This window comes from Daldinia decipiens (genome assembly GCF_022478715.1).
Source record: "Daldinia decipiens strain CBS 113046 unplaced genomic scaffold F4813scaffold_3, whole genome shotgun sequence".
NCBI classification, from domain to species: Eukaryota; Fungi; Ascomycota; class Sordariomycetes; order Xylariales; family Hypoxylaceae; genus Daldinia; species Daldinia decipiens.
In genome coordinates, this window is record NW_026054546.1 from 484,864 (window position 1) to 508,846 (window position 23,983).

The 23,983-nt window shown below is 47.5% G+C and overlaps 7 protein-coding genes across 7 annotated transcripts; 3 read left to right on the forward strand and 4 right to left on the reverse strand.

Moving 5' to 3' along the window:
* Nucleotides 1-4,095: 4,095 nt before the first annotated feature.
* F4813DRAFT_385358 (regucalcin) lies at nucleotides 4,096-5,814 on the forward strand (the record flags this gene model as incomplete). The annotated part of the gene is made up of 2 exons (XM_049246241.1): nucleotides 4,096-4,597; nucleotides 5,303-5,814. 2 exons carry the CDS (start codon nucleotides 4,096-4,098, stop codon nucleotides 5,812-5,814), a joined length of 1,014 nt encoding a protein of 337 aa, XP_049103644.1.
* Nucleotides 5,815-5,967: 153 nt separating this feature from the next.
* Nucleotides 5,968-7,394, reverse strand: F4813DRAFT_345301 (alpha-N-methyltransferase NTM1). The gene is made up of 3 exons (XM_049241754.1): nucleotides 6,909-7,394; nucleotides 6,260-6,610; nucleotides 5,968-6,147 (listed from the first exon to the last, which is right to left on the reverse strand). The coding sequence occupies exons 1-3, from the start codon at nucleotides 7,133-7,135 to the stop codon at nucleotides 6,024-6,026; spliced, it is 702 nt and encodes a 233-aa protein (XP_049103645.1). The 5' UTR covers nucleotides 7,136-7,394; the 3' UTR covers nucleotides 5,968-6,023.
* A 639-nt stretch (nucleotides 7,395-8,033) lies between these two features.
* Nucleotides 8,034-8,947, reverse strand: F4813DRAFT_345304 (uncharacterized protein). The gene is made up of 2 exons (XM_049241755.1): nucleotides 8,753-8,947; nucleotides 8,034-8,685 (listed from the first exon to the last, which is right to left on the reverse strand). The coding sequence occupies exons 1-2, from the start codon at nucleotides 8,861-8,863 to the stop codon at nucleotides 8,251-8,253; spliced, it is 546 nt and encodes a 181-aa protein (XP_049103646.1). The 5' UTR covers nucleotides 8,864-8,947; the 3' UTR covers nucleotides 8,034-8,250.
* A 1,003-nt stretch (nucleotides 8,948-9,950) lies between these two features.
* F4813DRAFT_168760 (uncharacterized protein) lies at nucleotides 9,951-14,331 on the reverse strand. The gene is made up of 4 exons (XM_049239161.1): nucleotides 14,126-14,331; nucleotides 13,930-14,047; nucleotides 10,947-13,870; nucleotides 9,951-10,892 (listed from the first exon to the last, which is right to left on the reverse strand). The coding sequence occupies exons 1-4, from the start codon at nucleotides 14,129-14,131 to the stop codon at nucleotides 10,272-10,274; spliced, it is 3,669 nt and encodes a 1,222-aa protein (XP_049103647.1). The 5' UTR covers nucleotides 14,132-14,331; the 3' UTR covers nucleotides 9,951-10,271.
* Nucleotides 14,332-14,609: 278 nt separating this feature from the next.
* Nucleotides 14,610-17,563, forward strand: F4813DRAFT_168767 (rRNA processing/ribosome biogenesis-domain-containing protein). Its single transcript, XM_049239162.1, has 2 exons — nucleotides 14,610-15,133; nucleotides 15,184-17,563. Exons 1-2 carry the CDS (start codon nucleotides 14,789-14,791, stop codon nucleotides 17,167-17,169), a joined length of 2,331 nt encoding a protein of 776 aa, XP_049103648.1. The 5' UTR covers nucleotides 14,610-14,788; the 3' UTR covers nucleotides 17,170-17,563.
* A 640-nt stretch (nucleotides 17,564-18,203) lies between these two features.
* F4813DRAFT_168831 (uncharacterized protein) lies at nucleotides 18,204-19,843 on the reverse strand. Its single transcript, XM_049239164.1, has 3 exons — nucleotides 19,606-19,843; nucleotides 19,298-19,557; nucleotides 18,204-19,235 (listed from the first exon to the last, which is right to left on the reverse strand). The coding sequence occupies exon 3, from the start codon at nucleotides 19,204-19,206 to the stop codon at nucleotides 18,331-18,333; it is 876 nt and encodes a 291-aa protein (XP_049103649.1). The 5' UTR covers nucleotides 19,207-19,235; nucleotides 19,298-19,557; nucleotides 19,606-19,843; the 3' UTR covers nucleotides 18,204-18,330.
* Nucleotides 19,844-20,976: 1,133 nt separating this feature from the next.
* On the forward strand, nucleotides 20,977-22,694 carry F4813DRAFT_168776 (glycoside hydrolase family 16 protein). The gene is made up of 2 exons (XM_049239163.1): nucleotides 20,977-22,066; nucleotides 22,232-22,694. The coding sequence occupies exons 1-2, from the start codon at nucleotides 21,210-21,212 to the stop codon at nucleotides 22,500-22,502; spliced, it is 1,128 nt and encodes a 375-aa protein (XP_049103650.1). The 5' UTR covers nucleotides 20,977-21,209; the 3' UTR covers nucleotides 22,503-22,694.
* The last annotated feature ends 1,289 nt before the right edge of the window (nucleotides 22,695-23,983 follow it).

The following is a 23,983-nucleotide window of genomic DNA, read 5'->3' on the forward strand; positions in this document are numbered from 1 at the left end:
TAACGAAACAAGAGGTGGTTTAATTTTTGAACCCTCGTGGCAACTAACAACGTGGGTGTCCGGCTTTCGTCAGTCTACAACATAATAAATTAATAAAAAGGAAAAAATAAAAAAGGAAAAAAAGGAAAACCAAAATACTTGGCAGAAACAGATCTGCAGATAACTATCGCGATTTCGTACCATCACATATAACTTATTGATAGCTGATATTCTTACTAACTAGGTACCTACTCAGTCCATCAAATAGGTTGTGTTGCATTCTCCCATCTCGAGACAAGTCAACTGTTGATCAATCACATCGTAGTAACAGGTCCTATCGATGATAATCTGCAAGGTAGTCAATTCCCTAGGGCATAAAGGAAATACCCTAACACAATGAAAGAAATAGCGTCGCAACACCATATTTCGGATGGCATCGTCCCTGGTTCTAATTTACTTTTTAATGTCTCTTCCCCTGGTTTTCTCGCACAGTCGGAGAATACGATGCAGGAACAGGGACCAAGGCATCGTGGAATGAAGTAATCTGCATATTCCGCCACCGGGTCAGTTGAGATTATCTCACCTTATTAAATTGGCCTCTGCAAAGAATGCTTTGTTACCTGTCACTTTTCTCAACTCTCAACGATAGGTATTTCACTCGAGACTACCTTGTACCAACAATTATCAGTGTCATAAGCACAGTGCGCTGCATTCAACTTTGTACGACATCTCAAACCTGGTAGCTTAGGATGGCATCGTTGCTTTAATCTAAACCGGACTTAATTACCAGTGGTAGTCAGCAAAATGATTCATACGCCACGGGCGGGATGAATGACGCTCTTCCGCCACGAACTATCTATAGAGGACCCAAATTCCGAACGCTAAACGATCAAGAGTTGCTTCAATCATACGACATCAGTCCTGATATTAAGTGGCTTGCGCTTCAAAATACCTAGTAAGCGCGTGGCAGACTCAGCCAAATATTTGATACAAGATACTTCTTCCGCTAGTTAGTTGAGAAGTCCTCTTGTAGACTTATACGTGATAATTCCACAATATCAAGATGTGCCAAAATCAAATATCAGCTAGTTACACTAATAGATGTAGTTACAGATATAAGTACCTAACCTACCTCGGTAAGTACCTACCTATAAAAACATACTACGGGGAAGACTATTGATTTTGCGTAGATACTTGTTCATCTATCACGCTGATATTAATACGATATATGTACGCCTCGTCTGTGGGATGTTGAGAAAATAGACAACGAACCCTGGGCCTTTATCTAAAGTTACCCAGGAGCCTGGACTGCCGAGTGGTCCATATCTGGATCTAGAGATTGAATTGGGGGGCCGTTTTTCGCGTGCCTCCCTTGGAGATTCTCACCAGATTCTGGAAACTGTATCATGTATGGCATGCAGAGCACAGCTGCAGCTAATAAACTGCATCCTGCAAGCTCGGGGAACAGGGGTCAAAACATTACATTACAGTACGTGTTACCTATTGCAAAACGGCTTCGTGACCAGTTTAGCCCCAGCTTCCAAGGCTTCATAATGCAACACAAAAACTACCTGTCACTTTTGTCGCCATACTATGACCATGGATTTCAATAGTCTAACCGGTCGTAGTGCGAATAAATAAGCGCCATACACACACACACATATATATACATATACATACACGTACGGACGCAGATGATCGCTATCCTAGGCGACATTAGCATCAGCGGTGAGCCACCAATCCACTTGCGTAGCCGGGTTTCCTTTTGTGGGCTTTTATGTGCGCATTGTATGTGCAGTGGAAATGTATGTATTATATGGTATATATTATGTAGCACTGGTTATGACTCCCACGGACTCTGACGCTCTTCCTGATATAGGTCTTATCGACACATGGCTAATGTGCCTCATCGCGTTTAGGACAGTACCCCCACAGCTCAGCAGCGTGTACAGAGTACGTACTCCTATAATATCGTCTAGGCATTGTCATATAGGTATTGTCATCAGCGTCAATGCTGATGCAGTGATACGTAGATTGTCGAAGACAATCGCTACATGTACCAAAGCATACATACCGCACGGGGATCTGCCCTTTTTGAGCTATTATTACGAAGCTTCCAAGAGAGCGACATCGATCAACCACGACGACCCCATTCAGCCCGTTGAGCTTGGGCAAGGATTCGGTGGTGTACAGCCAACCATCGTACACAATTACAGAGGTCAAGTGGAGCTCCCTCGCGCGTCATTTATTACCCTCTAGCTTCATAATAGACAGTGCCTACAGTGTAGGTATTGTTTTTCTCTCATCTCCCTCCCCTTGATACTTTCTTTTTAATCCCAGATAGAATGTGGGACTTTGTTCTGGAAGACTCCCTGGAAGAACTTCCCTGGAAGAGACTTACGCGCATCAATCTATGATCATGTGGTTCGTCAATTTGGCGGCTTTGTGGCTTAGCCGCGGAACGGCTCGAATCCAGTTCATGTACAAATTGCGACGGCTTCGTTTATTCTAGTCCGTTCAACTAGAAGGGCCTTGGCCAGATCCATCCAGTCGGCCAACGAGTCCACGTCCCCAGGTCTAGGTTACTGATTTTTACGGACAAGACGTGACCGCTTGACAAGCTCCTGAATGGGGTGCATCTTTCATGCACACGATGCGTCTAACCTAGGAGCTGAGGCTCTCCTGAACAGAACTAGCGGGCTTGCAATGGTCACAAGGAGAGATCCGTTCATTCACGATGTTCTACACCGACAAGTTTCCACTTACATACCTTGCCTCACTTTTCGCTGCACCTATGATGCGTTTCCCCAGTTTCTCTATCTACAACCAAATAGCTTCTTCCACGCCACCTTGCTGTCGTGTATCCACGCTATTCGTAAGAAGCGGTCACCAACCTTCTCTAAATGCAGCAGCTTCTACCTAGTTTCGGATCGTGAACCCGCCCGTCTACAGTCGCTATTTTAGGCAATTGTTCCTTTGTTGGGACCACTTCGCCAAAGCTATGCTAGTAAGTCATTCTACAAATATTCGCGTGGCTGCGTGTCTATTTCCTATTTCGCCCATGAACATTCATGCTTTATTCCCTCGTGCCTTGTTGGCGCAGGGAGGGAAACTCAAGGTGGAAGGATCTCAAATCAGTCAGGTGAACCGGAGAACCGGAGAGTAGTATTGAATTTTCTACTACCTTTCCTAGGTGTAGAATGCCACTTGGACATTTTTATTAATTTATATGCAACTAAGCCAGCTCGAGTGGGATGCGATATGTTCTATATATGAAGTTCTCGCTTGAGAATCATCCCGTCTCATGCTTAGAATAACGTAAGATGGCGTCACGTTCTAGGTATAACACACTGTTATAAGTGATTTAGATGCAGCTATACGTCGCATTCGATAACGGGTCATATCCATCCGTCAAGCGAAGGAAAGGAATGGCCTTGAGAAATAGCCGGCAGGAGATAAATCCAGACTCTTTAGATTGAAGAAAACTTCGGTCTCAATTCACGGCTATCAGGCCCGTATTCCATATTCCGTAGAATGCACGACAGTGTCTAATGTGTTTTTATCATGACGCGCGAAAATAACATTTTATTATTTATTTATTTATTTCCTTTTTACTTGGCCTATTGTTCTCAGAGCCTCGAAAGGTTAAAGTGAAATAATCTTACTCGTTGGATCTTGTAGATGCTGCATGTTACAAGGTGGAAGACTCTACAAACCACTAATAATAGGTTTAAAGCCTAGATCGTCAAAGAACTACATAACATAACCGACTAACCTAACTAACTACCTACCTACCTAAGGACCAAGGTACTTAGTCGAGACATCTGATTCCGAATCCGAGTCCCGCCCTGCCGCTCTAAAGCCTCCACCGTCTCGGCAAGTCAAGTTTAATCCCTTACGTGATATCCGAGACATTGGACATCTACCACGTTTCCCCGGTTAACCAACACGCTGCATTCGCACCATCGATTATTGCGTCAAAGGTCAAAGCGAGCAAACAAACCAGGGGTTTCTTATCTACGCTCCGGGTCCGGGAAACTCAGTAATCCGAAAAAGAAAAGAAAAAGAAAGAAAGAGAGAAAAAAGGAAAAAAGGACGGAGATAGGGAGATTCAACATGTCCGCCGCTGTCGAAGCCAAGCCACAGCCACAGCTACAGCTACAGCGATGGCACGTCACGGAGCCGTACTTACACCTCGGGTGCGGACTAGGCGAAGGCCCGTACTACGAGGAGCAGACTCACAGCCTGCGGTTCGTCGACATCAAGAAGAAGCGGGTGCACGCCGTGGACCTCGCTAAGGTGCCGAGCCCCAACCCGAGCCCCAGCGTGGATCCGAGCTCGGCCCCCGCCGGCGTCGACACCATCCAGCTCGACGTCCCCGTCACCGTCACGGCGGACATCGAGGGCGTCGACCCGCGCGAACGCATCCTCATCGGCGCCAAGTACGGCCTCGCCGTGCTGGACCGCCGCGCCGGCACTTACGAGTACGTGGCGCGGTTCGGCGCCGACAGCGACGGCGACAACGAGCGCCTGCGCAGCAACGACGGCGCTGTCGATCCTCACGGACGCTTCTGGCTGGGCACTATGTCCGATTTTGGCTACGACTTGCAGCCCGAAGGTGAGCTTGGGTTTCGTTGCTCTCGTTCGTGCTATGTATTATTTCTATCTACCTGGTCCCATTGCTTTTCCCCAAGTCCTGCTTTTACTTCTCCTCTTTTCGGCACTCGCCGTCTCGTTGCTTGCACCGGAGAGGGGTAGATGAGGGGAAAGTTCGGTTCGGCCTTGTCTCGTTTCCTGTGCTCCTGTGCCCCGGGGACATCCTCGGGGTCTTGTCCTAAGCCATCCCCGCACGAACTCCTGGAAAGAGAAATCAGCCCTGGCGTTTTCCTATTGTCATTTTCTACTCTTTTCCCGGCAAGCGTCTCTAGTATGCAATGCTGGTGGCCGGAGGTGTCTCCGGCAGCCCGGTTAACCAGCACGGCCGGGGCGATATAAGTCGTGTGATATATGTTGCAATTTGCAGTGCTACGCCATGTATGTATGTATGTATGTATGTATGTACGTGCATGGATACGCGGGCGAAAGAGGGGCGTGCAGAAGGAGGGACAGCAAAAGAGAGAAAAAAAAGAAATTGGGAAGACGGAACGAGTCTAGCCTACAGATGCACGCGCGGAGGTGGTAGTGGCAGTGCTACTTTACTTTACCATTGTTGTAAGATCGACATTGGGATATCAGGCAACACGACGTTTATCTCATGTTATGTGTTATGCGCCACGGCAGGGCAAAACTTGGCAAAACTAACCTAATTCCGTCCCCATCCCAGGCTCTGTGTTCCTCTTCGACGGCACGCGCACGGCGCGGTCCATGCGGCACCCGGTTACCATCCCGAACTCAGTCGGCTGGTCTCCGGACGGCAAGACCTTGTTCTTCACGCACTCGACCGAGCGCACCATCCACGCGTACGACTACGACCAGAGCTCCGGCGAGGTGTCTCGCGAGCGCGCATTCTACTTGCACGACGGTCCCGGCGAGCCTGATGGCTTCCGCGTCGATGTCGAGGGGAACTTGTGGCAGGCTGTTTACGGCGAGAGCCGCGTGCTAAAGATCTCGCCTGAGGGAAAGCTTGTCGGTGAGATTAGACTGCCTACTAAGAACATCACGTGCACCCAGTTCGTCGGCACGGAACTGTTTATTACGACGGCGGGGATGCAGGAGGGCGAGGGAACTCCCGAGGAGGTTGAACTCAGTGGTGCGCTATTTAGGGTTGATGTCGGTGTTAAGGGGGTGGACCCTTTCTTGTTCAAGCTGAGCAAGGCGGTGGATCCGGAGTCTTGAGTTTTGGAAGACGATAGGCCGGTCTATGTTGGAGTTAACGATATAAATAAATGGGCATAGGTAACAAGAAGCACGAGAATTTTTATCACGTTCACATATGTAGCTCTTATATGTGATCGACAAGAAGAAATAAAAAAAAAATTTATACATTACTAAGACTCTATTGCAGTAGGATTATTAAGATTAGGTATTTTACTCGTTTATTAGCTTCATTTCGGCTTCAATGCGTACATGCGCACAGGGTATAGCTCGTGAGGGAACCCGTGCTGTATCTCCGTCTTAACTATGCGTAATCCTGCCTCCTCAAAAATGCGCCTGAATGTCTCGTCTTGTCTATGATATAACAGCGTTTTGTTAGTTACAGTGCTTACATGTACTCTCCCATGGAAAATTAAAAGGATGTAACGAAACAAGACTCTAGATACGCTCACCAGGAAACACTTACCTTGTAACACTGCTGTCTTCCGAGTCAAACAAGTCCTCTTTGGACGCACTCAAGTTCTCCTTTATCACGATAACCCCTTTCGTCTTCCCATCGTCGCCGACACTGAGCACAGCGCTGCACCGTCTTAGGAATTCCTCGAGTTGCTGATCGGTCAGGTGACCGAGACACCACTGGTTCCAGATGAGGTCGTATTCCGCATCATCGTCAGGCCGCCACTCCTCGAGCCCAACGTTGTAGATTCGGCCTACTCCCGGCAGGCCCTCGAGCGCATATGTGAACTTGGCGATAGGCTCGACGATGTCGACTGTCTCTGCAACGTCGAGAAGTAGCCCTTGCGTTATGCGCCCAATCCTGCGACTATTATTAGTTATGTGTTATATATATAAGGTATATATATATATATATACGCCTTGCACCCACGCGTACACCCCGCAGCCCCTCAGATTGCCACATCATTCTTTTTTAAGCTTCTACACATGCGCGCGGCGTAGAGATTGTTATAATACAGGGCGATGGGATTGAAACCGGGGAACAAGAAAATATAGCAAAGTGATAAAAATAGAAAATATCAGAAAAGGGGCCAAGTAAGGGGAGAATATAAGTCAACGTAGGCAGCAAAGGCAGCCAACCAGCAAGTAGAAAAACTTACCCTGCACCGCCCTCCATCGCCCTATTTATAGCCTTGACGCCTTTAGTACGGCCCAGGCCAAGTTTAGCCAGGAAGCTCCGCGAGCCTCTTAAGTCGATGCGCGAGACGGTAGGGTACCCGCCCAGCATGCCGTTGACGTCGGGGTCGATGCCAGACCAATACTTGCGGCCGTCATCAGCGCTGATTAGAGAGTCCGGGGCATCTGCGTTTGTTCCAAAGGGAGCCATATTGTCTATAAGTGCTGCGCTTCTTTGATTTGTTCTTCTAAATATGTAGTTATAAAAAAAGGGGGGTCTAAAAAAGATTTATCTGGAGAAAATTTACAACAGCGGTTATAAGGAAATGTGGGTTCGTGTTATTGACATTCCATGGCGTAATACACGCGTCAGGTAAGAAGAAGGACACAAATCAGGTAGATGATACCCCGTGTAAGTTTGTTTCGCAATACTTGCGTTGCTTCACCAGCAGAGAAAGACCACTGCACAAGAGGGAGGAGTGATGTTCTCCTGGGCATCACGTGGCCAGCGGGTTTATAGTGGGCACTTGTGGTTGCACCTGAACTTACCTAATATACCTCCATACCTACCTAACCTACCTACCGGTAAGGTAGGATACCCACCCCCCTATAGCTTCCCGTGTAGATCTTGTGTAACTCGATGTAATGCGCAACTGCCTAACTCGCCATCCTGAGGTAGTATTTCCTCCCCCTTGCCGCTTCGAAACGAAGAAATGCCTAATGCAGGTACTTATAAGAGATCGTTTTTATACATAGCAACGGGAAAGGGCGCTAGTGGAAATATGACATACATGCCTTTTAGCCGCGAGACTATTTTAATTCATTGTTAAAGTACTTGGTATATGTATTGGAGTATACCTAGGTACGTATTTCAACCTGAATACTGCCTACATAGGTAGGTACTTATATACACAATGTGTGCAAGGTTTAATATGGGTTCAGTTTTTACATGTGAATATGGTGAATTTCATTCCTTTTATATTGTAACTTCCAGTTAATAAGTACAAGTATAGTCATTTCAAGCCCAACATCTATATTCGACAACTTAATATAAATAATTTATACAATTTACCAAGTCACCTCACACTCAATGATCAAAAACAAGTATGTTATAACAGAATAATCAATCAACTTCGGATCTTTTGAGCTAGAAAACCCATTAGAGAAACGAAACGTTATTGTACATATAGTAAAAAAAGGAACCATGACCATGGCATATCCGTCATCAATCATCCCGCCTAATCGTCCTTGATCCCATTGGGTTTTTCCAATTTTCCAAATACCCATAGTCATACACCCGTACACTCGTACACTCATCAACCTAACTTACTCCTTCTTACCACCACCACCACCACCATAGCCACCACCATAGCCACCCTCGTAACCGTGATTGTACTCTCCCTCTCCCTCTTTCTCGCCCTCATTCTTGCCCTCGTTCCTCTTCTCTCCCCAACCACCACCGCGTCCGCCATAGCCGCCGCCATAGCCGCCACCGTATCCACCGTAACCGTAACCTCCCTCTTCTCCATAGTGCTTTTCCCTATGGTGCTCCTCTCCTCGCGGCCACGGCTGAGGGCGGCGGGTATGGTCCTTGGCCTTGCCGTCGACGTCCCCGTGCTCGTGGTGGTGCGGGTGGTGGCTGTGGTCTGGGCCCCAGTGGTGCCCGCCGCGCCACGACGCCTTGTATTTGAGGTCTTTCCCGTCGTCGTCTTCCCCGTGGTAGCCGGGGCCTTCTCTAGCCTCGATGTTGGCTTCGGGCTGCTGGGGAGGGTAAGTGTTAGTACGATTATCTTGTAGTAGCTCAGGGGGGTGGGAAAAGGGGGCTAACCTCGAGGGCAGTGCGCTCATCAAGAGGTACAACCGCCTCGGCGGTAGGTGCGGCTAAGGTGTTGGAGCCGAGGAGCAGGAAGACTGCCAGGAGAGATTTGGTGACCTGCATGTTGACAGTAGTATATGAATGTGTAATATAGTATTGATCTGTTTATTGAAGACTGAGATTGGATATTGAGATGCAGAAATATTATAGGCGAATATGGGAGAGGAAAATGAGCTTCTTATAGCCGTCCTGAAGCTAGGGCATCGAACGCGTAGCGTATAATCCTCTCCCTTGCAATAGTAGATAGAAACATTTTGAGTTCAATATTGACGACACCGATATGCCATCGAAAGGGCGTACGTGTAAGGACCTCTACCACGCCAGCGTACAAAAGACAACCGTACTATGACGCGACTCTACGCAAAGCACACAAAGTTAATCATGGAATGGCCCAATATCTCCAATGGTATCTAGGAGGTTATAATTGGCGTGTGTGGAGAGTCCATATAATAAACATACATTCTTCAGATGTCTAGACTAATCGACCCTGTTGTTCGTCACCATTCTAGTGGCAAGGGCAGCCAAGACATTGTCAGGAACCGCCCAAGACAGCGGTGCCGGGTGTTGAAGATCGGCTCCCACGGGCAAGACATCGGTGGGGACTATTATTAATTATGGATAGTCTTCCGCGACATCCGTCAAAGCTTGTTTGTTAGTTAGAATAAGTATATGAAATCATCACCTGTATAACTTCATTATGGAACAAGGTGACTCCTGGTAACGTAAACTCAAAGCATCGATTTGGAATCTTTGCCCAACTAGACTTGTATCGCACCCAGAGAGTTGGGCTCATACACGGGTCGCTATTCTTTCTGCTGGGTTTGGCCATGACGTGAGTATGAGAACGTTAGATATAGAACTAATGCATAGAAGACTGAAAACTTGAGCAGGAAGTAGAGTCGTCTTTAGTTTCGAAGACGACTCGACCTTGCCGTTCCTAACACCGATGAGGTTCGGTGGGCTAAATATTAACGGTTCCAGTTGAAAATCTTGGCTCTTTAGTGAACCCCAGCCCTGGGTTGTTTCTTGAAATCTCTAGTCTATTACAGTGAATATAATATAGACCCGCTAGTTGGTTGCCGGAATCATGCTGCAATTTGAATTGACACTTGTCGAGTGAGAGTAAGGAACTAAGCTCAGATTAAGAAAGATTCAAACTTTGACCAGGGAACCACTTTTGAATTGAGTCTATATCATTAGTATTTCTAAGCATGAAAAATTCGCCACCAAAGGGTATCAATCCCGGTCTAGGGAAAAGAGCCGTGTATGAAATTTGTTGTGTTAAAGCAGCCCAAAAGATGACGCGAACCAGAATGGCATCCACAACATAAGATAAGCCTGATGCACACTAGTAACTCCGTCGAATCCCATTTGTCGCCAATTTGGTGTGTACAAATTTATGCGTGTGGCCTGTCTATCGAATAAGTAATTAGTCGTTTTGGTGATTAGATGGGCTCGTTGTTTTGTTCGCCTACAGCACATAGCCATTGGCGCTAACACAATTCCACTCGCGGACACCCATCCCCTCCTCGAGTTCAACACACCACCAAAGCACTTCTTTGGCTTTATCCAGCTGTCCGCTATCTTCGTGTGCCCTAGCCAAGGCAAACCATGCGTCGGAGTAATTCCATCCTGTGCCTAATTTAGTGAGTCCCGATAGTAGCCCATAAGCTCTATCTCGAGCAGCAAGTCGATCGACAAGAGGCAAGGAAACAGCTTTGTAAGGAGCCGGAAGCTCCTCTATCGAAGGTCCGTCTGATTCAACGGTAGCTGATTTATCTGACGGTGAGTCTACGATATCAGCCACACAGCCTCCAAGCCCTAGTGGTGTTGATGGAAACGTCGGAATGTCCACTATTGTGTGAGGCTTCCGAGGACCAGGGCCAGTTGATATTAGATTTGTCTCTTGGCCATCTGGTAGGATAATGCTAGGGACAGCAGGAGGCGGCAAAAGCGCTTCGCTGTATATGTCAAGGAGGATATTGGACAATCCAACAATTGCTGAAGGGTGGTCTGGGTAGTACATTAGAGCTTCCTCAAAGTAGTCCCTCGCCACATAAGGGGTGCCTTCGGAAATTGCGAGATAGCCCAACTAAGTTTTGTTAGCGGAAAGAAAAAACCATTTAGGGGTCATTCAATTTCATACCTCGCTGTGAATATCACCCCAGAGCTCCTCAACAGATCTTTTCCCTCCCCAGCCAGGATCCCGTAGGGCCATAGAGCCGCTCGTATCCTTGGCGACCTCACTTTCTAAACCGTCTATCAATTTTCTCGCCTCGCTAATAGCGCCCTTAGCATCCCCATACATTTTAGCACGACGGTAAAATGCACCGATCATCAACCATACTTTTACAAGCATAGTCTGCCTCTGTCGTTTGACTTGTTCTTTCGGAAATTGCACTATGGGTAATGGATTGGGCGATGAAAGTGAATCAAGAACTAAACTATCAGATCCATTTGCAGAGGCCTTGGTTGAAGAAGCCGTAGAATTGAATCGAAGTAGTCCACGACCTTTGGAAAACGACTGTGGCCTGGACACGTCGTTTGAGTTATTCGATGCGAAAAAGTCTACTCGCTCTTGTGTTGCTCCATCCGGCATCGGTGTGTAGAAATCCTCGCCATCTACGACAGTCGGGGCTCGGGGCGGGCCTGAGCTAGTAGAGGAGGCCCGTCGCGGCTGGGCGCTCGGTTCTCGTTTCTTCAGGCTATTTCGCCTTGTTGAATCGCTACGCCCACGGGCGCTCGATGATCTTCTGGACCGTCGACCCTCACTAGCTTCACCATTCTCCTTAGTGACGTGAATGGCGGGAGCGGCGCTGGTGTTGGCGGCGGTATTGGCGGCGGTGACAGTGCTAACGGATGTCTGGATGGTTTGAGGCCTCTCCGGTAAGACAGTAGACGTGCTGCTCTCTGCAGGAGTGATATTTCTAAGATTACGAGATGTTCTCTCAGCCTTATTACCAAAAATGCTACCGCGTATACTTTTGACTGTGCCGGCAGAACTTTTGGGGACTTCCATTGTCGCTTTTTGAGTTGTAGCCGGCGGCCTTGGTTGAAATTCGCCAAACAGTCTTGTGTATAGGACTAATAATTCGTGACTTGCGTTTACTGCGACTTCTGGTCCTTCTAATAATTCTAGAAGGGCGAGTTGTGTCATCTTTACTTCGATCATGCCTTCTTTCTCGAGATCGTCCATTTCATCGACGAGTCCCCTCCCCTCGTTCTTCTCATCGCGAGCTTCCACCTCGTTAAGATGTTCGCTTCGGAACGCACCTTGAAGATTTTGAGAGCCAAATAGGACTGTCGGGTCGTCAAACTGCTCAAAGGCCCCCTCACAAGCCCTGGCAGCCATGATAAAATCCTGTCTAGCACTTAGAAGGAGCGCAAGGAGGTGCCACAAGGGTATCAACGAGCGTTCTCGCCAGTATGATCCAGACCCAGCTGATTGCTCTCCCGCTTTCCCACTGGACATGAGTGCAGCCCTAACAATGTCAATGGCCGCCGTTAGTTCTCGTTGCTCAGCTAGTAATAGACCGAGGGTGAACAAGGTCCTGACGTCTGTTGGATTTCCGTTTTCCGGCGATAAGGACTTCTGAAAGCTTCGTATGGCCTTGGTTTGAGTTTCTGTTCGTACAGATGCATCAAACGTCATTCTAGCCCATTGTGCTTGTGAAATACCGATGGCTTGCCATGAAAAGGCATACACTCGAGAAGATATTCTTGGATGTAATATAACTCCGTTTCCATCCTCCTCGTCTAGCGTTGTGATATTATCCTGCGCCCTAGGAAGCGGTGTTGGCAGCTTATGGATCATTCCTTCTAATTCAACCCCCAACTCATGTGCCTTCGCCGCAGCATCCCTGAACCCATATTTGCAGAGAGCGGTTATCGCCTGGGAAATGGTTTCAAGAACTGTCGCGTCATCGTCAAGACTCGGCTCCGGATGGCCCGTCTTATCGACTCGAGCTTTCCCCTTTTTGACGATATCCAGGTAAGAATCGAAGGCATGGAAGGCAAGATCAAATTCAGCGACTGAAAGGTGGACGGTGAACAGATACCGCAGTATAGCCGTAGAATGGAATGTTTTCGTAGCGGCTCGGTAGAGTATGTCTAATACTCCCCGACTAAGGCCTTCCTTGCCACCAGGTCCGAGATCTTGTTCGTGCCAATCACGCCCGCTTAGTACACTCCAGTTTCTCATCACAACCGCAACGAAGTCTTCCACTTCTTCTCTCTGTTCTTCGGCTCGCGGAAAGGAAGTTTCACTTAGAAGGAGACCTTCATAAGCTACTTCGACTTTCTTCAGTTCCGTTCGAAGTTGATTTCTAGCTGATGCTTCGTTGGTGACGTTTACAGAGCCTGTGGGGAATGGCAAATCTTGTTGTAGAATGCCTGAAATGGCGGCGTAATATTCGTTCCATACTCTTCTTCTAGGTACGGCGCCACGAAAACCATAGCCACCGGCAAGAGCGGTGCCTTGAGCCTTAGCCACCTCCCAGTATTTCGCCCAGGAACGATATGGAGCTAGGGAATTGGCATCTTCGAGGGTTTTCTCGCCTTTTTCCAGGGCCTGAGATTGTAGCATACAGAATTCCGTTAAGAAGAGTTCAGTCCAGAACCGCAACTGCTTCCGTCCTTTCTCTTCCGAAAATACGTGTGATAGGGAAGTTAATGCTGATTCGAAGACGCCCAGTGCCGCAACCCTCTCATCGTTTCGCGCAAGACAATTGGCCTTTAAATATGTAGCCTTGAGGGCACATACCCATGACCATTCCGAGATGCTACTTGGCTGATCGAGCTGGGCTAACTCGCTGTCTAGATCCCCTGGTAACTTCAAAGCGGCAGTGCTATACTCCCCGACGGTCCAATAAAGCCACCCAACACATACTTGGGCTTGGTATCTGTCTTCAAGAGGAGTTGTCTCGACTTCGATCGCATTAATTAATCTAGGCACTAATTGGGCGACATCCAGATCCGCAGCAGAAACGGCGGTAGTAGGCCTCGATTCGGGGTTTTTCTTCTGTGAAGCTTTGATGATAGCATACTCGGTCTCGGCGGTTGTTGTGAGGCCTATAGATATGTCATTACATTAGATGGTTTCGAGAAGGAGTAGGATAGTAGAGTCGTACATAATCTGTCGGTGGCATGTTTGCGGACCTTACGCACAAGCTCTGGTACCTCATCCCATCTCCCCTCGCACCTAGCATCTTCCAATCGTACTACGTATTGGGTTACCTTGGTCGATTTCTATAACACTTTAGATGAGCAACTATGGTTATGGCTGCTGGGAATAGGAGGAAACAGGAGGGGGAGAAGGGAACTAACACTCATCCTGACGATTCGAGGCCTGAGCAAACGCGGTATTGGTTAATAGAACTCTCGCATATCATATCGCCGAGTGTTAATTATAGTGCAATGCCAGCGTTACACGTCTGTAAATATCATATAGCTCGGACTGTTGGTTACAGGTAGGCCCAGGGGGTAAGGATGGATGTAGATGAGCCTAATAAATGAATAAGTTTGCTGCGTCGTCGCGGCCAAGTAAATTAAACATTTCTTGGCACAGTAAGGGGGAATATGTTATGACCCTGTTAAAAGAAAATCGCCCCACTTGATTCGTAAGTGCTTTTGCTCTATGCAATTAAAAGGGATGGTGGGCAGGGCGGGTCACAACCAAACAATTAAGGTGGGCTAGGTGGGATTGATCATGTAGACCCGCTAAAAAGTTTATCGATAAGGATAAAAAGTTCATGGAGCTTTCATATGAAGAAAAGCTTAAGTTGAAATTCCTAATTCCTATCTCGTTATACATCTATTTAACAACCAATGAATTGCTGTTTATTATTATTTAAGCTACGGACTTTATAATATACTTCTCTACCCAATAGGAAGTTTCAATTGTACAGAGCCTGTGTAGTTAGCTCATGCGCCAGAGCCATCTACAGATTCGACTACTAATTAATCTTAAGAATATATGAATCTCAAATCATGGCGTTTTCTGCACTTCCCCCCGAACTGCGCAGTCTCTGTCGGAGATTAACGGCGACAAAGGTAGAGCAGCTTCCAGCTCTGCTACCCTCTCTACTTAGGGACTTATTGCGTTGCAAAGAACCACTGTCAAGGCCACATGAGGCGAAGGCGTCTGATAGTTCTTCTGAATCGACAGTGCTCGTACATAAGCTAAAGACTCAGATATCTACACTTCTCAATAGTAGAACCTCTCAGGGCCGCTTCGTAGGAGTGGCGCTAGTAAAAGCGGTGGTAGAAACTGGTGGTTGGGAATGCCTTCGAACATCCGAACCATGGGTCCGGGGACTTCTATCTATTCTTCAAGTAAGTTTTTATACCTCACAATATCAGCAAAACCACTCACAATAAAATAGAGAAAAGATCCAGCAGTCATTAAGGATCTATGTGTTGTGACCCTGGTGAAGATATACACTCTAATGCATGCCTATCCCACGTTGATACGGGAGATCGTTACACCTACCCTTCCTACATTTGGAACGGCCTGCCTCCAGATTTTGAAGCCTCCCACAACTAGCAAGGTTGCTAAAGCACCTAATAGCCTCGTCGAGACAATATTTGAAGGTTTCTCGGTTATAACCCCACTATACCCTACTACACTACGCCAGTTTGCGTCTAAGCTTAGGGTCGAGACGCGATTGTATATTGCTCCAACCGTCTCGGACGGTACAATAGTTCCAGCCTCACTACAGGCATGCAGCAGACGTCTTGTTATCAGGTTACATATGACAGCTATAAAGGGTGGGGACTCAACTGAATGGACGAAACATCTAGATGGTATAATCACTACATTCCACTCTACAGCCGATCAGGTGTTCCGGGCAATCCAAGAAAACTGGGAGTCGGTGTCGGGTCACCCGTCAGAATCTACGCCGCAACGGGTAGATTTCGATAAAGATCCCCAGGGCGGTAGTGACAGCCCAGATCAATTGCCCCCTTGGACTGGCATTTATGCGGGCAGCGAAAGAATGCTCGGTCTACTCGATTTTATCTGTGAATATCTGCGGTGCTTTACAAAAACGACAGTTACCATTCCGGTTAGCGCAATGGTCGATATCGTTACGAGGATATCCTCAATCACGCCATCAATTCCAGGGAAGGAGAAATCTGCATCAATTCAGATGAACCCAGCTGTTGGTAGAGAGGAGAAAGACGAATTATGGACAGTATTTCCAGATATTCAACTTGCTGCAATGAAATTGCTATTTGTTATGACGCAGCGGCTGCGAAGGAGTTTCCTACCACTAGCTCAAATATCACTTGAACAACTCTTGCGAATGTTTGAGTCTAGCTATCGTCTACCTGAAATCCGGATAATAGCCTTCCTCCTAACCAAAGAGATTCTTCAGCTTTGCGGGCCAACAATGGAGAAACTTACCGTTGAGGGATTAAGCCTCGTCATCAAGGCATGCTGTCGCGACCTTTTAGGATATGGTGGTCATCTCAAACATCCTAAGCAATCAGCTGTTTCTACTCAAAGTAATCTGAAATCTAAATCTTCCAGTCAGAATGCTGACGCTTTTCTCGGCAACAGCGCCGAAGACGAATCCATATCTGTCTCGTTAAGTCCAGAGCACGTCTCTGCAGCAACAGCATTCTTGACTGCTCTCTTTAGTCATGTACCTCAACAGCTTCTTCCCTCTTCACTTCGGGCTCATATGCTCAAAACAGCTATATTATGCCAGATTAAGGATGCGCAGGTAGCAAGCGTATTACATCCCGTGCGAGACAAGAGCGGTAGGACGCCAGCAGTCATACTGCCTTATCTTACACAACGGTTCCCGCACGACGAAAGTGTAGAAGTATTGCGCTTCAACTTTCGCCCCGTGGCGACAGGACCCAGGAATGACGCTATGGACATCGATAAGACGCCAATTGAAGACGCCTCAGAAGACGATTCTTCGATGAATGGACTTTCATTCGATCAACCACTTGAGACTTCTGTTCCTAGTCCCACAAATCATACCCGTGCCGAAGCCGTTGAGACCTCAGCCAAAGCTCAGGACCTATTTCTCCCCAAGAGACCGCTGGAGACAGTTCTCAGATCTGAAGAGGAAGGTACCACTGTTGCGCGACCACCGCCGACAAACTTACTCAAGCGGAAGAGCGAAGAGGCTGAAATTGCCATTTCTAAACGGGTTGAGATCGACACGACGGCAACAACGGTAATCAGCGCCCCAATACCAGTATCTACCAATCTGCCGAGCCAGGCTCCCAAGACTGGCAGCGTAGGAGCTCCAGACGAGGAAGACAGCAGCGATAACGAGAGTGTACACCTGAATATGGAGCTCGACGCGGACGACGATGACGATGACGACGACGACGGAGCAGAAGAAAATTAGCACGCGGCGAATAGGAATCTGTTCCGATTACTCGTCATCTGGAACGTCGCACTCGGTAACTTGGCGAGCATGCCGCCTGGTTCCGGATAAAAAGATCCCACATGGCCCTGTACACAACATACCTACATAGGGACTTGGGCGACGATGGAGCAGGCCATATTTATATAGTAGAGATTAATTACCTTATCGCGCAGACGCAAGGCACGCGGGTCGCTTGGTCACGGATAGAGACCGCGTAATCTTGTAAAGTCAAGTCGCTTGTTTTTCGTGGGGGTTGGCAGGTGTTGCGCATGCGAGCTAGTACCAGAGTCGTCAGTCTATTGTATATTTCGAGATAGGCACATCCTCAAGAGGGATGCCGTTCTATATAAAAGTCTTGAGTAGTAGTTGGTATGATATTATTAGATTACCTATGTCCCTAGTCATCTATGATAGACATCCTGGTAACTTAGGATAATTTATGCCTTGGAGATCTTCGGAAGCTAGATTTCTACTTGGAGGCTCTATTCGTAGAGTCGTTTTACTCCGCAAACGAAATAGGAATATGGAGGACACCAACGTAGAGAGATACTACATATAATAGACTGGCCGTACGATATAATCCGAAACGGAACGGACAGTTTTGGAAGTTTACGGCAAATAGAGACAGCTAATGGGTTTCAGAAACGGACTACGATAGGCGGTATACTCGGCGTATTTATATTAGCAGAGACATGTGTAGGAGCACTGGTAGGAAGCTTAGTTCGTGCAATATAAGCGGCGAGGCTAGAGCGTACATAGTACATAGTACGTGCCGAAGTAATTTATCATTTGGGGGTATATATTCCGAAAGCTTAAGGGAAAATGCGACAAGAGGTACCGAAACTGGCCCAGTAGGTTCATTGTCCAAGCGCGTCAGGGCCGCTTGATCCAGAACAAACTAGGTGACGATACCTCTTTTTAGACAATGCAATGCAAACAATCCTCATCCCGAATATGCAACGCAACACGGCCTCTAACAGGCCATCTGCTTCCACGCGACCCCTATACGTAAACCGTATGCACCAACGCCGTGTATGTGACCTCGACCTCGATGCACCATGCAGGTATCCGCCCCTCCCTCCTCCTCCCCAATATACCTACCTAGTTCCCCAGGTAGCATAGCAAGCCACGTGGCTCTTCTTAGTCTCTCAGCCACGCCCGTCGCTTCTCTTCCTTCCTCGCGCGGCGCTTTTCTTTGAACTGCTTGAGCTCGGCTTTAGTCGGCTTCTTGCCGGACCGCTCCGCTTTTAGACTCCGTCCGTCATGCGAGTTGGCAGCCGCGTCGACGTCAAAGAACGCGTTCATTTGTCGCCGAGACTTGGCCTCGTCGTTGTGGTTATCGGGGTTCTGGTCGCCGCCTTGCCAGCGCCCGGTGAAGCGATTGAATGTACCCATAGCCGCGTAGGCGGCCGACGCGTCTACTGATGGATCCTGCCCCGGTGCATTCTCCGCGCCTTGCTTGGCGTACCAGGCGTTCGGATCGTAGTCGCCGTGGATCGCCGGATTATAGCCTCCAGCTGGGGGCCGTTCATTTTTCGGCAGCTCAGGAGCGACAGCGACAGCGACAGGGCTAGACGCGATTTCCTGCGCCTGCAGCGTCGAGCTCGCGGCCGAGCCTTTATTGGCCAGCCGAGGGTTTTCCCAAGTGGTTTCGTGGGTGAATCGATTGTAAAAGAAATAGGCCTGACTTGTTGCATCCCAATGGAAGTCCCAGCCGTCGTCTTCGGTCGCGGGTGGCGGTTCGTTCGGCAAGGGAGGAGCGCTTTCTTCAGCGACAGGCGAAGCCTCGCCAGATTCTCGCGATTGAGGCGATGCTATAGATGATTCGGGTGTAAAGCTGCTTCTTTGCTCAGGAGATTCGGATGGTATAGGATCGTCATGACTTGCGTCCTGAGATTTCGGTTGAGCACCGGGCAGGGGTTCATGCGACGCGGTGGTATCCTTGGGCTGATCAGCAGCCACTTCGGAAGAACCAAGTGACGTAGGCGAAGCTGACATGTTTTGCGGCCTTGACATATATAAAATTTTCTTCAATTATTCCCTTTCTATTGAAATGTTATTATAAGCTGCTACGACTTAGTCGATGAAGAGAAGTCGAAAAGGATACATTCTGACTAAGGAGTCACGACAATTGCGGCTTTGCAAGGGGGGTTACCGTAATTGAGTCGATTCTGAGACGAGGCCAAGCAGTACAAAATGGGTGATGAAGTTGATGCGTCGGCATCGTCGAAGCTCCTTGGACGCGAGCCTTCTGGGATTCTCTTATCGGATATCGGCAAGGGGGAATCTTCGGATGAACGGTACATTTAGGTAGTCACTTCCGCACCTAGGTAGGATCCACCGATGGAAAAAAGGTACAGAAGGGTACTTCTTACATTAGGTAAGGATTTGTATTGTACATAGATAGGTACATACCTCTCTTATGTCCATAACTCTTAATCCCAGTCTTTATGTGCATCCACATACCCGGCCAGCGATCATTTTTCAATGTTATCTCAGATCTATCCGACATCTGTGCAAAATACATAATTAAAAAACAATTATAAAAAATACTCAAAATCAAAGTGTTACATCAGACAACTTATCAAGAGTCTTTACATAAACATAACAGGTACCTAACATATATAAACTACCATGCGCTATGTTTTATTGACGAGTATTGGCAAATACCTAAGCAAGAAAAGCCACGATGCTAATACCTAAACTATCTTTCAGCTCGCCTTCAATTTCTGTATACGGCAGAGACAAATGTGGCTTGAAAGGCTCATACGACAGGCCCGGTTAATTACCCATGTATGCTGTACAACACACACATACGTCCCTCACATGAGAATAGGGCCTCCCACTCCACTCTCTCGACGCTCCAGACCCTCTAAATCTGACGAACGAAGACGTCGCCCCCAATGAGTGGCCTGTTCGTCTGTTCGTTTAGAACTTAAGACGAATCTTCAGTGGTCCTTCGTCCTTAACTCTGGATTGACCAAATGCTACGCCTAAGGACTGCGAATATCGTCGGTAGCTCACCGCAATGTAACTGATACCCTATAATACTACCTCAACACCAGGTAAACTTGACTCGTCGTATGCAGATCCACGACCAGTACAGCGCTTGCGCGTTTCTTCTTTTTTAAGTTTCTAGCTTTTTTTTTCTCCCCGTATCCTCAAACGTCTCGACGCGAGACTACCAAAGTTGTTTATCTTCTATCATAGGTACCTATGGTCAAAGTTGATTTCACTTGGAGTTTAATACCTATAAACACAGTTTCGGCTTATCCGTCTTGTAGCCCAGGTGCCATGGGTACAAGTATATTTCCGAACATATCTCAGCTAACCTAGTGGCTTCTTGTATCTTATATCGTGGCTTAACGTTGACTTTACAATAATAGCCTTCTCCAATACACACATCCGCAGCGTTACATTCGCACCTTTTATCCATTATCCAACGGTGGGATCCAACGGATATTATCCAAACATACATAGGCTGGAATAAATCTAGCCACAAGTATCGACGTTTCAAGTGTTGCATTGATCGCGTATGTCGCTGATCCAGCATTCCTCCCCCCCCCAATCTGGTACTGCCACCCTAGGACCGTTTTCATACCATCGATCAGGGCACCGTTTTAACGGGATCGTCTTCCGCACCAGGGCCTTACCATAGCCTCATATTCGGGCCTAGGACCACACTCGAAAACCTTGGGTGATATCATCCTTGTGTCCGTGTCTCGGTGTGTGCTTTCGGGGATGCTCAAGCCAATTATTATTTCTATATTGCGTCCCCTTCTCCTTCAACCCGAAATTTCGTGCCTCTCTGGTTGTTAGTAGCGAATCGGCTCTGTGATGCATATCCCCTCCGATATACGACATTTTAATTATACGTGATCTTGAAAGCCCTCAATAACAAGTCGAAGTTAGCTTTTCTGAAGCCGGCACAGGCCCACGCGAATTTGGGCATCGTTGCGCTGGGCAGGTTGGATAAGTCACGGCTGGGTTATAGGCGGATATAAGACAAGGACGTCGTGATGGTTCACTCAAGGCTCTTACGGCCACTCGTGGTCGTCTCTGGCTTGACTTCGTTATCCCTCGCCGCTTTCCAACAAGTTAGCAACGACCAATGCAACTGCTTCCTCACAAATGGAAGCAGGGCAGATTACTTCACGAGCCATAAATTCTTTGACTATCGGGAGAAATCTGAGTATGCTACAGTACCAGCCCTCATCGGTGATCCCGATGATAGTAGCGAAGCCGACCCAGCTAGCGACTATTTCTCCTCCAATGAATGGATTGATAATTGGACTTTACAAAATTGGGATAACAAAGCTTCACTATCCAACGGTGTGAGCGATGCGACGACCCTAATGGTTAATTCACCCAACAATGTCTATCTTGAGAAGAATAACGATCCGGATGCCGACTCAAGTACATTCCTAACAATGAGAACAGCGCGCTTAGAAGACTTTCAGACGGCATCCGAGTTTGAGTCCACGGTTCGAAACTATCATTTCTTGTCGGCCAGAATGTATGCGAGGACGATTGGTGCGCCAGGTGCGGTAACCGCAATATTTACCTACAGAGATATGGCCAACACTACCGATCCCACCAAGGTCCAGGAATCAGATCTAGAAATCCGAACAATCGATCCTCCTGATCATGTCCAATACACAAACCAGCCGTCATATACTTCTATGGGCCTCGATGTACAGGAAGCCACCCGGAACGTTACGATCCCGAAGAAGAGAGACTGGACAAACTGGGCGGTGTATCGGATGGATTGGAGCCCGGGAGCTACGACTTGGTACATTAACGGTGACGAAGTCGCCTCGATCTCCTTCCAGGCACCCCGCGATCCTAGTCTTCTCATTCTTAACTCGTGGTCAGAGTACGTATTTTAAAAGATTATTCTCGCTTGTACTTTTTTGAATGTAGTTCCGTTTTTGCCCCTGAGACCGACTTGTCGTTTGGCTTTTCACGGATCAGGGTCCCGACTTATAATCGGGGGTGTACGAATGTTGTTACAAGAAAGTGGTATACTAACGCTACACAGCGGCGGATCCTGGTCAGGAAATATGAGTGTGGGGAAGGAGGCTTACCTTCAGATCCAATGGATTGAACTCGTCTACAACGCGACCGGTCCTTCAACATCGAAGAGAGACGACCAGTCCTGTGTTAACATCTGCAGCATCGACGAGACGGAAAAGATAGGTGCCCCAGTGCTACTACAAGGCAGTGCTTCAAGCCTCCTGGGGCAGATGGGAAGTTTTGCCGGTCTGGTCTCGTGGGTCTCTGTATTATCTACGGTTATAGCTTTCTGGTAGATGTCATCTGGAATAGGGGGTTAAAAAAAAACATCGGGCCTTGAGAATGTCTCTATTAGTATACTGGAGATATCATTCGCTCTTAAAGTATAGAACTCTAATGACTTATTACTCGTCAAAATACACAGCGAATGTTCACAGCTCTCCTCTCGGAACGGCAATTCCTAAATAATCTAAGATCCTAATTTCCTGGAGTCCCATGCTTATACGAAGTGACGAGCCTTTTGGGCGTCTACTACATGGCACATCGACGTGACTTACAAGTATTTAGGTTGCTCAGAATGACACGCGCCTTTGAAACGGGGGTTTGCGCAAGCAAGTCTCCGCCATTTCCCGACGGGAGCTTCCTTAGGAGGCGTGGCTGGGGACGATGATAGGTGACATGTGCCATATTCTAAGTTCATTAATATTTAGGGCTCGAGAGGCCCAAGGTGTCGATTTTAGCGTTAATTAATAGTACCTGTCTATTTCTCGGGCCCTGGAATTAAGTTATCCTATTGCTGGCTCACCGAGAGTCTAGGGGCCTGTTCGGGACGTTGTTAGATATCTAGATTTTGTGAGTATTTGCCTTGTGTCGCATATAATAAGTAATGACATTTTATGACATTACAAGTTACCTTTTGGTCAAGTGGATAATCTGACACCTTGCTTGGTCGTCCAAGCGTTCATGCGAGGCTTCAAGCATGTGGTTATCAGCAGCTTTACCTGGAGGCGTTAGAATAAGAAACAGTTGCTCGGGCTTCTCGTGGCGTAAGTGGTTGCTCTCGTGGATTTAATATGAATAAGTCGTAGGAGTGCGTAGTCAAATTGTGGTATTACTCTACGCCGTATATATATTCGAGGCTGGGAGTTTACTATTACGGACCCTATAGTGAAAGCTACTAAAAGACATTTCCAATATACCAAACTATTCTCGTCTCAGTCAGCTCTAGTTATTGAGTATAGGTATAGACAACTCAGTTAATTAACAGCCAAGCATTGGCAAGGTATCATTCTACTGTATATGTGCGTATCTGAAACCGGGAAATCCACCCCACACAGCGTGGTCTTTGACGAGGACGGGGCCGGCACACTATACAAACAGCAAGGGGAAATCCTTGCTGGTTTATTATTCTGCATACCAATGATAAATTGTCAATAGGCATATTTATTTATGTGATTGCTACGCTATGATTCATACGGGGCGTGTTATAGACAATATCGTGAACCTGCTGGAACCCATATGTAAGAAGCGAAGGCATTGAGAGCCCTGCAACATGTAAAGTAGTAATGCGACTGTCATGAGTATGTACATGTCATGATATGCATGACGATCCACCGATCTGCCCCTTGCAGGGTTGTGCGTTTCGCAGATATACATAACAACCCCTAGATTTGGCTCCCAATATATTGCCTATTCCGGAATCGCGATGCTTCGATCGAATGGTCGCCTCATCATGACATCCGGGTAAAACACGACAAGCCGTGGTCACAGCAAGGTG